Source organism: Pinus tabuliformis, chromosome J (genome assembly GCF_031772625.1).
Source record: "Pinus tabuliformis cultivar Carrire ecotype Pingquan chromosome J, CPIR1, whole genome shotgun sequence".
NCBI lineage: Eukaryota > Viridiplantae > Streptophyta > Pinopsida > Pinales > Pinaceae > Pinus > Pinus tabuliformis.
The window spans coordinates 1,199,272,336-1,199,289,453 of record NC_142295.1 but is presented as its reverse complement, the minus strand read 5'-3'; the positions used below and the strand labels follow the sequence as shown (position 1 = coordinate 1,199,289,453).

At 37.9% G+C, this 17,118-nt stretch overlaps 1 protein-coding gene across 1 annotated transcript in view; it reads right to left on the bottom strand.

Annotated features, from left to right (window-relative positions):
• The window catches only part of LOC149231421 (P-loop containing nucleoside triphosphate hydrolases superfamily protein), a 128,324-nt gene that overhangs the window by 35,837 nt on the left and 75,369 nt on the right, over window positions 1–17,118 (bottom strand). The window contains exons 5-6 of the mRNA XM_089381635.1: window positions 16,714–16,826; window positions 16,444–16,548 (exon numbers count right to left, since the gene is read on the bottom strand). Of these exons, the coding sequence (XP_089237761.1) occupies window positions 16,444–16,548; window positions 16,714–16,826 (218 nt within the window). The remainder of the gene's footprint in view (window positions 1–16,443; window positions 16,549–16,713; window positions 16,827–17,118) is intronic.

Genomic DNA, 17,118 nt, shown 5'->3' with positions numbered 1-17,118 from the left:
ATTTTCCAAACTAGGCAAGTGATGAGGTTCACTCCTATCACTTGATTTGGTTTTGTACACTATTTTTGTATCATATTTGTTCACCTTATATGTTCTCTCTACACTAATTTTGTCTTGGTTTTGTAGCCCATAGTTAGAGTTTTGACAACAAGTGCCTTGAGAAAAGACCATTAAAACTTACTATTTTCTTGCAAGATCTCTCAAGCATTCAAGATTCATTCTAAGGAGGTCGTGGACACTAGGAGCTGCAAAGAAGGCTAGGTCGTGGGCCTTTGGGAGCTTGTAATTTTCTGATTTTAGAAGGACTTCATTGTCCTTTGAGGTTGCTATAGTTTGGAGAGATATTCTAGCTAGCTCTAGCTCTCATCTTGTGTAAATCCCCTTCATCTTTTGGGCAGCCCTCTAAGAGGTTTTAACTCCAATGTAATATCATAATAACAGATCCCTTTTTCTTGTGGGAGCTTGGGTTTACCCAAGGCATCCTTTCTCCTCTTTGGAAGGAGGATTTTGTGTGGGTTTTACATTGCATGCTTTAAAATTAACACAACCTCACCATCGCATTTCGATTTCTAAGTTAGATATTGCTACAAGTTCATTTGATGCTTTGCATTTCATTTTGCTTTGAAGTATAAGTTGATATTTTGTTTTACAAGAACTCCTTTCTTACATGCAAATATTTGGAGTTATATGCAAGTTTAATTTAGTTGCTCAACAATTTGTTTTCTTTGGAATACAATTGCCTCACTATAGGCTCACTTGTTATTTTGCTCATTTATTTTTCAAGCATATTTTACAAGCAAACATTCACTTTTTTAGCTTCATCTCATTTCCAATTGCTATAAGTTAATGGTTTGTGGCATTTACTTGAGCAATTTACAATTTCAATTCCATTTATGAAGCTTATGTTTATATGAATTGTAGAATTTTGAGAAAAAAAAATTCAAGTTATATCATTGTGAGCAAACTTACTTGCATCATTTTACTTTACTTGCAAGCTAATTTCCTTTTCCAATTGAAGTTACATTTGCAATTTACTTTGAGCATTACCTCATTTCCATTAGTTTGAACCATTGCAAATATCTCTTGGGAAAACTTACTTGCATTACATTTAGGCATTTTAGCATAGTTTGCAATTGCATTTTAACTCAATTAACCTTCAAACATAAGCTTGGTTGATAGACGTCATAGGGAAAAGACTTTCTTGGAATTCTTCCAATTGGTACGAAGTAAGGTAAAGAGTGTGTGACCATGCAGTTGTGGAGGTGGCTTGTCCCCTTGTAGGAATGAAGGCACATGTTGGCTCGTAAGACTGATGGGAAGGGTATCTTTAACAACACCATTGTGTCCTCAACCCCTCTTTCTTACAGTCACCCCAATTTTTACCCTTTGGCAAGAGTTCAAGAGGAGGACCTTTTACTTAGAGTAGGCATTTTAATTAAAATTAACCAAGACAATTGCATCTAACCTTGGTTAACTGCATTTCATATTAACACACTTTACTTTTCAAGCTATTTTACTTGCAATTTATTTAGATACTTGTCATGATGAAAATGTTTCGAAATGATTATTTTGTAATATCTCATTTGGGATAATACCATATCTTTCATTCTGCAAGTGAAGTTTTAGCTTATTTCATTGCAAGTTATTTTCATTGCTTGTTTACATGCTTTAGAATTGTGAATGGTTATACTATGAAAGCATTTCTTTGAATAATTTCATATCTTGCAAGTAATATCATCTAATTCTAACATCTATTTGATTGACAAGGTTACTTGTGCTTCATTTTGAAACATTTCATTTTTTGGAGCAAGTGTTACTTACTTTGAAGCAATATTGAAGGCATTGCTTTTATATGTGCTCATCTTTTATTTATGTGTTGATGGTTATTGAAGTATATTTCATTTCATATTTCTCATTATATTTGCAAATAATCTCAAGTAATCCAAATTAATCTTAACATCTCCTAGAAACATCACATACCTTTTAACTTAGTTTTTCATTTAGGGACCACCCCCCTTAGCTTACCTAGGAGAGAGCTTAAACGGGTGATAGACCCATCTCTTAAATTTGCCACCAACCACACCTTGTACAAAACATTCAAGAGAAGATCATTGTGCAGTGATATTTGTACAAGGATTAAACCCAACATAAAAACTATAAAATGCCCAAGAAGATTTGATTTATAAAATTCAACATTATAATTTCCTAGTTTACATTTTCAAGTTTGGCATTGCAAAGCTTGTAATAATTTTTTTAAAAATAGCCCATTGGTGAATAGATTATGGCTCTGAGACACCACAACTACAAGAGCTTGCAATCAACATTTTGAGTCAACCCTGCAACTCCTCAGGTTGTGAGGAAAACTAATCATTATTTGAGTGCATCCACAAAAATCAAAAGAGGTTGGAGCATGAGCAGTCGGGTCTTCATTTACTACAACATTCAACTACAACCAAAGAATATGGAATCCTAGAAGATGATGCAACCAAAGAATTTGAGTTGGCATGATGCAAAGATTGAGCATCTCTCTCGTGTTATTATCTCAATTGAAAACACCTAATACACCTATATCACAGTTGTTGCTTCAATTTAGCGATTGTTGGAACTACCTCTTAGAGGGCTTATTTTACGCATCCTCATAGTCATGCATGAGACTCGAGATTGGACTTGGATAAATTGTCTACATTCTATTTTCAATTTATAATTTTGTTTTGAATTATGAAGTTAAATATTTAATAGTAATTAATGAACTTGGTACTATTTGACAACTTGATCACAAAATCATGAATTGGAACCTATTTTCTAATTTTCATTTACCATTAAGCGGACAAATATATTGCCAAATCTTGTAGTTTATTTTATGAGATGATCTTATGAATATGTGCATAGACAATTGTTTTATAACTTATCTTGATTTGAAATGCCATTAATATATTTTCTACAAGAAATTTACTATATTTTGAGTTCTTACTATTTACCAAGTTTCATAGAATCTTGATAGGATAGCATAAGATCTGCCAACTGTGTCACCTGCAGGAGGCGGAGACACAGATGCACCTCATTTTTAGGTGCCCCCTATACCATGAGATCAGAGGACATTGTCACGTCTATATCGGGATTCGGGAGGTTCCCTCTCTACCTTCTGCAAGTACCAAGACCAGTGATGCTTAGCACTCTTCATCAGGGAGATTTTCTACCACATATCATCATAGCACCTACACACCATGCCCCACCCTGAGATTACCAGGACAAAAGCCTCATACTTTCATGTGGATTCGTCAAACCAAGCCCACAATCAATAGGGAAAGGTTCACAGTGCTCTAGACAATAGAAGGGTGAGATCTCGGGTCTCTTCTCAGCCTTCCCCTCGGGGAGATCGACAAATACCATTGAGACCAATTCGATGATGTTGAACCATACATCAGTTTGCAAGTTCTCATAGCACTAGAGGTACCAGCTCCAGACAACTCTAGAGTAGGGCATCCCTAACACATCTGACTACCTCCCAATCCCACAGGTGCAGCCAAAGACCTATTTACAGTTTCTTCTTTTTTACCTCAGATGCTAGGAGTATCCCTTGCTCATACATCCCCCCAATGATCATACATCCCCCTCGGGATCATACAGTCAGTTCCACTGCTGGCCCTAGGGGACTTTGACAGCAAACTTGTACCCTGTTCACCTCCCTTGCCATCGGTCATTAGTCTCAAGAGCCCCTAACATCTCTAGCTCCATTGCCAGACCTCACCATCTCCCTCACTCATTCCTTTCTAGCAAGCCATTATTGTTTTGTATCACGCCACAGACAAGTATTTTGTATTATATCATTGTCTCATATATACATGTCGCGACAGCACTACCACTAGTTTCTTTCTTTTGATATGTTATTTTTAGCATTTTCTTTAGGAGATGTCCTTTCACTCCCACGTTGTAGTCATATTGACTATACTCTTCTCCAGTCCCATTGACCTACTTTTGTGGTCATCAGTTGGACTTTAATAAATTTACTTACTTACTCGAACCGAGTTCTTCTAAGTCACTGAATCTTTCCAAGCCCCAGGCAAGCAAAGTCTTTGTCGAGTTCGAGTGTTACAACTTTGGATGAGAAAGTACAGAAAGTTGATCCAGCCAAAAACTGATACAGATGTTAAGGTGAACACTATTGTCAGAAATTGAAGAAAATGCATTAATAAAAGACAAGAAAATTAAGCAAAAGGAACTCCTACTTCATTCCAAAAGTAAGCACCAAAGTCGAAGATGGAAAGCAAATTTAATTTTTAAACAGAGAATATAATGGCTGAAGAATTAAAATGGACCATCAGAACTAACGAAATATCAAACAACGTGACGCATCACATATGAACAAAAACAGTACAACTCAGGAACAAATAAAAATAGGGAACAATCAACATCATACAATCTTTAAAACAGTATTCAAATCAAAGATATCAATATAACATTAGACATAGGGAATAAAGAGAAAACAAAACCATAACAAGATCATAAATGAAAATGGCCCTATATCAAGCAGATCATGATGCTGCAGCAGAAGGCTTTTTAAGAGGCATGAGACCCTGGCTGAAATCAGCCCATTCATTAACTAGAAAATCTAAAAAACATTAAAACTAAATTACCGTGCATACTTTGGAACATTACATACAATGAAACAAAGAATGTGTGATGCAAAAATCCAAAAACAGAATTTTAGAAAAGATTTCTAACCACAGTGAACTCTATAAATAAAGTCGAGACGATCAAAAGTATCATTTTTCCAACACAAGTCTACAAACGAACCCTCTAAAAATTATTTTCTCTGCAAGGAACAAAGATATCATGAAAGCACTTACATTCAATATAGAAGTCAAACAGGTAAGGTTTATGTTAATTCTAGCTCCTGGCCCTGCCTTACACAAGCGCATCAAAAGTATCATTTTTCGAACACAAAGTCTACAAACAAACCCTCTAAAAATTATTTTCTCTGCAAGGAACAAAGATATCATGAAAGCACTTACATTCAATATAGAAGTCAAACAGGTAAGGTTTATGTTAATTCTAGCTCCTGGCCCTGCCTTACACAAGCGTCTAAATTTTTTGTTGCGCATAGGGAAAATGAGGGCAGTTAAAAGAGGAAATTGACAGAAGAATAAGGTCATCAACAGCATCTTGGCTTGCGGAGGGGCTGGGGAGCGTTGGTTTATCGAATGTCCAACAATCTCTTCCCCAACGCAAGTCGGGTGTGTATCAAACTCATGACCTACGCTTTGATACTACTTGTTGGGAATCACGATTGCCGTTAAACCAGTGTTTTTAAAACCGTTTTCAAAAACCGGTTACCGGTCAAACACCCTCTCCAAGCTATAAGAGACCCCTCACTCTTATTTGTCTCACACAACTGATTTGGAGTGTTTGTGAGTTTGTTTGTGAGCTTGGAGAGTGTGGAGTTTTCGCTGAAGTAGTCATCTTGGAGTTGGAGTTGGAGCTATTTTGGAGATAGTGTGTAGCTGTCAATGGAGTTGCCATCTTCAAGAGGAGGCTAAGGGAGCTAGTTTGCATTTCCAGGTAAGGATTTGCACTTGATAATTCCTCATTTGAGTCTGTTGTCCATGAATTTTTTTTTTTATGTGTTATAAACTTCTCACTTCTATGATCTTCATCTATCATGTATGCTATAAACTTTCTAGCTCTATGCTATGATCTATCAAATTTTGTAGCTTGAGCCTTGCATGTGCATTTGTCTTCCTACATTTATCTTTGGTTTTCCATGTTGCTTAGCTGCGATTTTTTTTTTTTAATGGCATATTTTTTTCAAATTGTTATTATTTCAAGCAAACATTGCTCCAAAAGGAAAGGACAGTGCATGGGCTCATTGTGATGTAATTGATGGAAAAATGATATGCAAATTATGCCATAAATCTATTGGAGGTGGGGGTATTCTTAGGTTGAAACAACACTCGGCTAGGATAAGAGGCCAAGTAAAGCCATGTGATGCACCAAATGCACTGTTAGGTCCTATTAGGGCAGAATACATTTCCAAGCTTGAAAAATTTTATGAGGATAAGGCTAGGGAAAAGGCCATCCAAGATGACATTGCAAGGAAGAGGGAATTATTAGAAGCCATGAAAGAGGGTAGGTATGATGATTATGAGATTCAAGACTCCACTTCTATCCCTTCCACCAATGACCCCTTTCACTATGTTCATCCTTTTGTTGGCCAACCATCAAAAGGAACAAAGAGAACAAACATCCAAAGTTATTTCTCATCTTCTGCCAACATTGCCTCTTCTAATCCCACTTCCTTCCAGCCAAGTTCTCAACCCACTTTGGATCAACATTGGAAAAGACAATGCAAAGAAACTTCTCACCAATACATTGCTAGATGGTGGTATGATTCAGATATCCCATTTAATGTTGCTCGCTCACCTTATTACAAAGCTATGTGGGACTCTGTTATAGCTGCATGAAAGGGCTTCAAAGGCCCTAGTATGCATGACTTGAGGGGAGCTCTTTTGCAAAAAGAGATATCTTCCATTGATGAGTATTTGGTTGATTTTAAAGATTCATGGCTCAAAACAGGTTGTTCCATTATGTCAGATGGATGGTCCGATGGAAAGAACCGCACTATCATTAATTTCCTTGTTTCTTGCCCTCAAGGAACAATGTTTTTGAAATCAGTTGATGCATCTGATAAGGTAAAGGATGCAATCCTTCTATTTGAGCTTTTGGATAACGTTATTCAGGAAGTTGGGGAGCAGCATGTTGTGCAGGTCATCACTGATAATGCCTCAAACTATGTTCTTGCTGGAAAGATGGTTGAGGCCAAATATAAGACCATATTTTGGACTCCATGTGCTGCACATTGCATAGACCTCATGCTTGAGGATATAGGCAAAGTGGAGTGGGTAAAAAACATTGTAGAGCATGCCAAGTGCATTACAAAATACATTTACAACCACTCATGGGTATTGAACCTAATGAGGAAACACACTAGGGGCAAAAAGCTTGTTAGGCCTGCAATTACGAGATTTGCAACTCACTTCCTCACATTACAATGTCTCAATGGTCAACATAAAAACTTGCAGAAAATGTTTTCCTCTGAAGAATGGTCTGAATCTCGGTGGGCTCGTAGACCAGATGGAAAAAACACCATAAAGAAAGTGTTAGACACTTATTTTTGGAAAAGGTCTGTAGAGCTTGTGAAAATTACCGAGCCCCTTGTTAAGGTGCTAAGGTTGGTGGATAGGGAAAGATTGGCCATGGGCTACATTTATGAAGCTATGGATCAGGCATAGGAGCAGATACAGGCAGCTTACAAGGACAGGTTAGCTAAATATGGTCGTATATGGGAGATCATTGATAACAGATGGAACAATCAACTCCATCGTCCTATACATGCAGCTGAGTATTTTTTGAACCCAAGGTATCACTATAAAAATCGGCTAAGCGATCAGCATGATGGGGAGGTCAGAGCTGGATTGATTGATTGCTTGGAGCGCATGGTCCCTAGCCATGTAGACCAGTTGGAAATACATAGACAGCGTACTATTTTCAATATGGCAAGTGGTACTTTTGGCAAAAACTTGGCAAAGATGGCAAGAGATGTGGACCAACCAGGTAAGCAATTCCAATTTCCATTTTGTTTTTCTTTTCAAGTTAAAATTGTTTACGTTCTTTACAATTCAAATTATAAACTAAGTTACTAATTAATGTCTTTTTCTTTGCAGCACATTGGTGGGAGTCATTTGGTGGCCAGTATCCTCAATTGCAAAGGTTTGCAATTAGAGTCCTCAGTCAAACTTGCAGTGCTTCAGGTTGTGAGCATAATTGGGCTGTTTTTGAGCGCATACACACGAAGAAGAGAAACTGTTTGGAACAAAAACGGTTAAATGATCTTGTTTTTGTGCAATACAACCTTCGACTGAGGAGGAACCAAATGATGAGCAAATCACCTGATCTAGATCCCATTGTGTTGGACGATATTGATCCAACATCAGAATGGGTGGAGGAGACTGAAGATCCTGTGTTTGAGGCTGATTTTGATATCGACATGGCTTTAGCGGGGGATGAGGCAGATTATGTGGCGGCATCAAAACCAGGATCAGTAGCGGCATCAAGGAAAGGCAAAGAACCAATGGAAGGCACTAGTCGTGCAGGACAACAAACTCGTGCTTCCATTAGGTCCACTTCTATTGTCATTGGTGGCATTGATACTGAGGTTGCAGATCAGGCTGAGGCATCCTCAGACTCTGAACCAGATGATGTCTATGTAGCTCATGATGATGATCCTGTGTCTAGTAGTGGTGATGAACTTGATGATTGATCATATGTACACTGTAGACTTGTAGTAGGCCAATGGCCTCATAGCTTGCAGCATTGTTTTTGGACTTTATAGGCCATTTAGAGCCTCATTTCTTATGTATTTTGCTATTTTGTCGATGATATGTATTGTACTCGGTGCCATTTTGATATATTCACCTTTACAAGGTATATAAATGAGCAAACTTTGCATATTTTGTCTCTATTGGCTTGGAATCATGGTTTTACCAATGTTTTAAAACTCCGGCTCCGACTCCTACTCGGCCGAGGATCGACTCCGACTCCGACTCCGAAACGGTAATGACTCGGCCGGCTCGATTTCAATGACTCGGTCGTTGTAAAAAATACATTAAATATTTATTTTTTTTATTAAAAAACATAATTTTAAATATTTTAAACATAATTTTAAAGATTTTCATTCATGTTTCTAGAATCCAAACACAGCATTATAATATAGATGGAAGACAACATATGATCAAAGTAGGCTCATGAACCAATCCATTATATCAAAATGGTACCCAATGGCAATACATAGTCAATTGTCATACATGATCAAAGACTCAAAACAAAATACAAATAACCAAGGAGGCTAGAAATGGCCTCTACAACAAAAGTAAACTGTGATGGTGACCAGACTCCAATACTAGTACTACTGCAGCACTGCTAGCAGCTACACTACTACTGGCTAGTAGCTACTGCCAGAGGAGCCAAGATCATCTCGACCAATCTCTGGATCATCATCATCAGAGTCAGACAAGGGGCCCCATGGCTCCTCCTCATCATCATCGTCTCCAACTGCAACTGTAGAAGTGGTACCAGTACCACTAGCAGGCTGTGCAGCAGATGCAAGCTGAGATAGAGTAGATATGCGGCTGCGCAGGCGCTTCTGTCGTGGCTGAGCAGAGGAAGCACCTACAACTGGAGTCCTTGCTGGCTGTGAGACTGAGGCTGGTGGATTGGGATCTGCATTCAACTGAACAGGCTGAAGTTGAACAACATGTTCAAGTTCAACTGATGTCTCCATATCTATATCTACATCAAGATCCTCATCAGGATCAAACTCTGGTGGACGACTCTCCACTACCCAATCTGATGTTGGATCAATGTCTTCCAACACAATGGGATCTGAATCAGGTCTTTTGTTCAGCAAATGGTTTCGTCTGAGCCGAAGGTTGTATTGGACATAAACTAGATCATTCAACCGTTTTTGATCCAAACGGTTTCTCTTCTTTGTGTGAATCCTCTCAAAGACAGACCAATTGCGCTCACACCCAGATGCACTGCAAGTTTGACTCAAAATACGAATTGCAAACCTTTGCAATTCAGGGCAATGGCCACCAAAGGCCTCCCACCATTGTGCTGCAAAAAACATAGGAGTGTAATGAATTATGAGTTAGTTGAAGCTCAACAAAATTACAAATTATATCTAACTTCAAAATTATAAATGATTTAACAAACTTTAATAAAAAAAGTAAAACCATTAAGAAATTGAAAATTGAAATTTTTGTTTACCTGGCTCATCTGCTTCTCTTGCAATCTTTGCTAGGTTCTTCCCAAAGGTACCTGATGCATTGCTGAAGGTTGTGACCTGTCGATGTATCTCCAGCTGATCAGACTCCAATGGGATCATGTGATCAATGCAGTCAATCAGTCCATCTCTGACCTCCCCCTCAAACCTCCTGACTCCTTAGCTTTATAATGATACCGTGGGTTCAAAAAATACCCAGCTGCATGTATAGGGCGATGGAGTTGATTGTTCCATCTTTCATCAATGATTGCCCAAATGGGCCCATACTTTGCCACTCCATCCTTGTATGTTGTCTTTATTTGCTCCTTTGCTTGATCCGTAGCCTCATAAATGAAGCCCATAGCCAACCTTTCCCCATCCACCAACCGCAACACCTTAACTAGTGGCTCAACAAGCTTCACAATCTTTGTTGCCTTTCTCCAAAAAGTTTCTTCATGGACTTTCATTTTCAATTCTTTGCCTTCTGGTTTGTTAGACCAATTGCTTTGATTCCATTCATCATTGGAAAACATCTTTTGCAAGTTTCTATGTTGGAAAAGCATAGATTGCAATGTCAAAAAATTGTAGCAAATCTAGTGATGGCAGGCCTAATAATATCCTTGCCTCCAGTGTGTTTCCTCATGAGACTCAAAACCATTGTACGATTGTAGATAAATTTTGTTATGCTTTTGGCATGATCTACAGAGTTTTTGACCCAATCTAATTTTCCAATATCCTCAAGCATGAGGTCTATGCAATGTGCAGCGCATGGGGTCCAAAAAATGGTCTTGTGTTTTTCCTCTAACAGTTTACCAGCAAGAACATAGTTAGAGGCATTATCTGTGATGATTTGAACAACATTAGCCACCCCCACCTCCTCAACAACCTGATCCAATAGCTGAAACAACAAGTGGCCATCTTTTACCTTATCAGATGCATCAACTGATTTTAAAAACATGGTTCCCTGTGGGCAGAAGACAAGAAAGTTTATGATGGTACGGTTTCTTTGATCAGTCCATCCATCTGACATGATGGTACACCCTGTTCTTGCCCATGAGTCCCTGAACTCTTGCAAATACTCATTAATGGATTGAATTTCTTTCTGCAAACGAAACCCCCTTAGCTCATGCATAGTAGGGCCTTTGAAGCCTTTTCCAGCAGCATGTATGGCATCAAACATAGGCTCATAATATGGTGAACGAGCAGCATTAAAGGGGATATCAGCATCATACCACCATCTAGCTATGTACTCACAAGCAGTCTCCCTCAATTCTTTCTTCCAATGGTCATCTAAAGTGGGCTAAATTTGACCTTTACTAACTTCAGGACCATGTGCATCTGATGGAGAGGAGGGAGTGAAATAACTTTTGATAGTCACATCACCCTTTTTCAAATTCGTTCTACCCTTTCCCTTATCTTGAATAGAACCAATAGAGGGAGGAACATATCGGAAAGGGTTGGATGCCTCAGTTTGAGGGATAGAGGAAGAACCCTCAAAATCATAGTGGGGGTTGGTAGCCATCATTTTTTGTATCTCCCTCTTCCTCCCAATTTCAGCCTGTATGTCTTTTTGCCTAGCCTTCTCTTCTTTAAATTTCTCAAAGCTGGCCAACAAATTCTTTTTAATCTCCCCAATTTCTGGTGAGGTACATGGGATAATTTGGACTCTAATCCCTGCCAAGTGTTGTTTCAGCCTATGAATGCCCCTAGGACCTTCCTTAATTTTCCTATGGCAAAATTTGCAATGCATTTGACTATCAACCATTTCAACATATGCCCAAGCAGGATCTCTTGCCCTAGGTGCCATTTTTTGACTAGGAAAACAATCTGAAAATGAAAAAAAAAACATTGATTCAATGTTCATTTACTTGACAAAAAACACTCTCTAAGCTTTCTAGATATGCACCTAAAATTTACTAAGCAAAAACAGATTTATAGAGGCGGAAAAAAATACCTCCAGGCACAAACTGCCTCCTCAAGCTTGCTCCAAGAATCAGCTCCTCAATGCTGCTCCAAATGGCTGCCCAAGAAGCTCCTCACTCCAGCTACAATGCTCCTCCAAGACTCCTCACTGCTGCTCCAAAACAAGCTCAAGAACTGCTCACTAACTCTCAAAGAAGACTCTCACTCAAATGCATAAGACTGATGTGAGTGAATGAGAGCACTTGGGTGTGTTAAATAGGGTTTGGGAGGGGGAAATGGACCCCAAAAATCATTTAGCATATTGGTATAACAGTTTGAGATCCAAAACAAACATTAAACAATTTAAAAATCCCAAAAAAATCAATTTTTTAATGTTGTTCACGTGTGGAGGGCCGTCCCATTGTGACTCGGCCGAGTCATATCGGAAACAGTCGGGTTGGCCGAGTCATGGGTGACTCGGCCAACCGAACCGTTTCCAAGGCCGGGTCACTCCCAACTTCGTCAACTCGGATCAACTCGGCCGTTTCGGTTTCGAAACGGCCGGTTTTTAAAACAATGGGTTTTACATCTTAAAAATAGTTTTGTTTCATTAAAATTTAATTATTTAATGTATTTTTTAAAACCGGTTCGTTTAGACCAAACCAGTCCTGGTTAGACCGGTTCTGGTCGGTAAACCGATTCATTAGGTGGACCGATCCGGTCACCGGTTCCAGTTTTAAAAACATTGCGTTAAACCAAAACCCATAGGTGTTATCAACGATGAAATCGCTAGAGATAAGGATCCATGAGAGGCAGTTAGTCCATGTCGCGAAACACACGAGGAGCGTTGGTTTATCCCACTATTGATAATATCGGCGATATATCACCGAATATCGGAAATATCGCGATATTTTCGGCGAGCCGATATATCGCCCCGAAAATATCGCGCGATTTCTGAAATATCGGCGATATTTTCGAAAATATCGCGCGACGATCTAAAATATCGCCGGGCGTGTTTTTCCGCAGCTACAAAAACGAAAATTGGTTTTTTTTTCTTCATTTCTGTTTCTGAGTGTTGGAGAAGAAAGGGAAAGAGTTTTGTGGTGCTTGTCAAGGAGGGTTTGAAGATCAAACGACGATTATCACCACCAATTAAGATTTTTTTGTGGATCAAAGATTGAAGAATAGTGAGACAAACTTCATTTCTTCCATTAGCAGGTATGTTCTTAAAAACCCCTATGTTAATGATTTTTTCATAGATTTAGGGTTATGCTTGCTTGCCTCTTTGCCTACCAACATTTTGTTTCTTTGTTTTTTTCCATTTGCTATGATTTTCATGCCCATGAACCAATGCAAGGGTTTTCTCCATATTTGGACAGCAAGCTTCATTTTCTTTTTTTTCAACTTTCTTATGCACCCTCTTATTGCCATTTTTCATTCACATTGCAAAATGCAAATAATGTAGTAATTTTTTTTGAATGAGGTTGTTATTACTTATTATTTTTTCATTTTGTGTTGGGGGGATTAATGCCAATTTTTTGTTTTTTTTTTGTGCCCTGGGTTTGAATTAGTTCACTACAAATGTCAAATATGCCAAAAGCCTTGGACCCATTTTGGGAGTATGGGGAGGCTGTTGGTGGGGCAAATCAGACATATATATCATGCAACTTGTGTGGGACCAAGATGTCAGGAGGGATTACACGATTGAAATACCATCTGGCTAAACTCTCTGCATATGATGCAGATGTGATGCCTTGTATGGTTTCTAGTGCAGAGGTTATACAAAAAGCTCGTGAAGCAATTGCTGAACAAGACAGAAAGAAAGCTGCTAGGGAGAGGCCAATGGTCTCAGATAGATAGCTGCTAGTTTTATTTGTTTTGCAACTTTTGCTACATATAAGTTTATAACTCATGATGATGAAATACTTTTAAAGTTTTATATATGTGATGTTGTTTTGTTTGAGTCCTTGATTGGACAATTATCACTATCAGGGATCAGCAGGATATGTGATGTTATTTTGTTTGAGTCCTTGATTGGACAATTATCAATTTATCACTATCAGGGATCAGTAGGATATGTGATGTTATTTTGTTTGAGTCCTTGATTGGACAATTATCAGGGATCAGCAGGATTTGGTATCGCCTTTGAAGTTTGATGTATCATTTCTATTTGACATCATATATATCAATGCCCTCTTCATATTTATGTGTCAATGTGTTTAGTTCATGTTGTTATTGCTTTATATGTTTAGAAATCTGAAAAAAATGAATATATTTTGCATTTTTTATGCTTGCCGATATTTGCCGATATTTTGCCGATATTTTCGCCGATATTGCCGATAAGATATTTTCTGGACCCTCGCCGATATTTTCCCAATACCGATATTATCAACACTGGTTTATCCAATGCCCAACACCAGTATCAACTTGATACTATCAAGTGGCCTTTGGCATTTTATCTCCAGAGAGAGACTGCCACAAAGTGGCAGATGTTGATGGGAACAACCAGCCTTCAACCGGAAATCAGGGAATTAGTATGTAAACCAGGAAGTACCCGAAAGTACTGGCGAGGAGGCTCACTAATCTGAAGAACCACAACCTCACACTCAGCGAGTCTGCTGACATCCTTTATGATCAACACAAAGCGATCATGCAATTCAAGGGAGTCCTCTCAGCTCAAGGATGACCGTTCTTTAAGCTTTATCTGTTTTTTGGTGTCCTCGCCTCCATTCAGCTATGGCTGTTGCTTTAAGAGTCAAGACTATGCAAGCATACAAATGCTTTTTTTGGATGCATGACAAACAATTTTGTAAGTAATATTTGGATTAACAGGCAGTTCTGTCTCACTAGTGTCAATGTCTTTTTTGTATGGGGATTGCCTTTGCTTTCAGTAGGTTTTATCCATGGTTTTAAAACTCAGAACCGATCTTTGAACCGGCGACCTATTAAACCATTTCAAACCAAAACCAGATCCAATGAACAGGTTTTAAAAAAAATACATAAAAAAAATAATTTTTAATGAAAAAATTATTTTTAAGTCCAAATCATTAAAGAAAAAATAGGCAAATTTTACTCGACAAGCACAAAACTTTAAGTAACCTTGTTGCATTGAATTTTTATCCTTGGACTTTTCTTCAATAAATAACTTCATGCTCAGTACTTTTACTTCAGAATATTTCTTAATCCGTCCTTAAGACAGAACACTGTAATCTGTCTGAGCACTCATCCTGAATTAACACTTGGGCATTCACATTTCAAGGATAATCAAACTTTGGACAGCTGTGTGTTGTTTGTGGTTGCAAATAATCTTCATAATTTGTTAGTATTTGAGCAGCACCTATTATGGTCGTAATAATCTTCATAAAAGCACATAATCCTTCAATGACTGCTGAGTGCACTCAAATTTTCATACACAGCACATTGTTTTGTTATAAATTTAAGCACTGTCTTAAAAGAAGAAATCAACTCATGTGCATTTATCTTAAACTTCATTTCTCACAGGCTCTCAACTTTATAGACCAACCATTCCGTGCATTGTGCACTAATTATACAGAACTTTCAAACCACATATGTGCCAGAAGTGTTATTATTCTGTGTGTTTCAATTGTTGCCCTTCTGCATCATTGAATTCACAGGAAAATTCCAGATTAGTGATAAGCAGTAAACAAATTTAATCTCATTTCAAACCTCTTCAAATCCCCTTTTCAAACTGTAATGAATCCAGTTCAAACTGGGACAGGCCAGTTTGTACTGGTTTGGTAACAAACCAGTACAAATCGGCCCACCAGTCCAGGTTATAGGCCAGTTTGATACCATGTCCTGTCCAACCAGCCAGTTTGACGACCAGTTCTGGTTCAGACTGGACCGGTTTTCAAAATTATGGAACTTTTATCATCCCACTGTTTGTACTATCTACAATTATCTGCCATTAATGTAAGTTTAATTCTTAACTATCAAAATGGATGACAAACACCAAACAGATGTCAATGAACACGAGGAATAGACCTGGTATGAACAAGACAAAAGCATGGAAAATGAAAGATAGAAACAGAAGAAAGTGGGACAAAAAAACAGAAAAGACCTTATACACATCTACCCTTTTCACAGGCCAAAAGAAAAATAGAACTGAACTTGACGCTGTCAGATAACATATTTAGTATTAAAAAAAAGCCCGGGAATTCATGAAAATTCTAGCAAGAGTACACCAGAGAAGCAGCATCAAATAGATTCCATGGATAGCGTTCATAAAATGTTGTACTTCAAGAGTTCAGAAGATAAGAAAAGACAATCTTGTTCAGGACATAGCCAAGCTTACTGTGCATCAGCAGTAAGTCTGATTTATCACTTTTGATACTAATTGCTAACTCCAAAAGCCATAAATTTCAACAATTCCGCTGCAGCTAACAGAACAAACAACCATCGCGATCCACTAATATTTGGTAAAGACAAATGTTTTTCAGTGCTGATAATAAATGTCCTGATGCTTCAACAAAGATAGACTTGAGCAAATAGAAAAGAAATACAACACTACTGCTAGCATCCTGGAAATACTTTAGAATAATATTATATCTATAAAGGAACTGCACTAGACATGGCATGCATTAAAAGAAAGTGGCAACATAAAAGTTAAAACAATGAAACTAGAAGACCCAATGATGAATAGGAAGCAGTCACATAATAAATTTAAATATGGTAAAAAAATGATCGCAGCATTGCCTCACCTCCTCCATTTCAGGTTCATAACAATATTCCATCACCTTTTTGGTGACTCGCTTCTTGCTTCTCAGCAATGAACTCAATGCAGTCCCAGTTTCACTGTCCTCGACCTTAAGACAAGATGTTGATATGTTATATAACATGTCGAACATTTTTTGAACTTCGATTTGCCAGCATATGTCAAATATGATGTTTTACATACATTCCATATGCAATCCCCATGTACAAAACAAATTAGTTGAACATTCCAGATAAACATGCTGTTTTTATCAAACCTTTTCTACTTCTGTCATAAAATAGTCATCCATTGAATGAATTCGAGGAGCACTGCCACCATTCATGACCTCAATATCACGTAATGCCTTCGCAAGATAACTCTTCCCACTTCCTATAAATACACATACAGGATAACCAACAGGCAAATTTCATTCATCAAAACAATAAAAATTCATCTGTGATTAAAAACATATAATTCTTATATTTAGCTAAGAATCTCCTTGAGCAATATCACTCTCCTTCTAAGTTTCAGTAAGGAAAAAAGAATGAGATTAAAACTAAAAGAGTTAAAACTCCTAATTGACACCCATTAACATGGAAGAAGTATACTATGATATAAATGGTAAACTGGTTAAGTAACAAATTACATTGATTTTCACTTAACAATGCCACCATAAATCCCT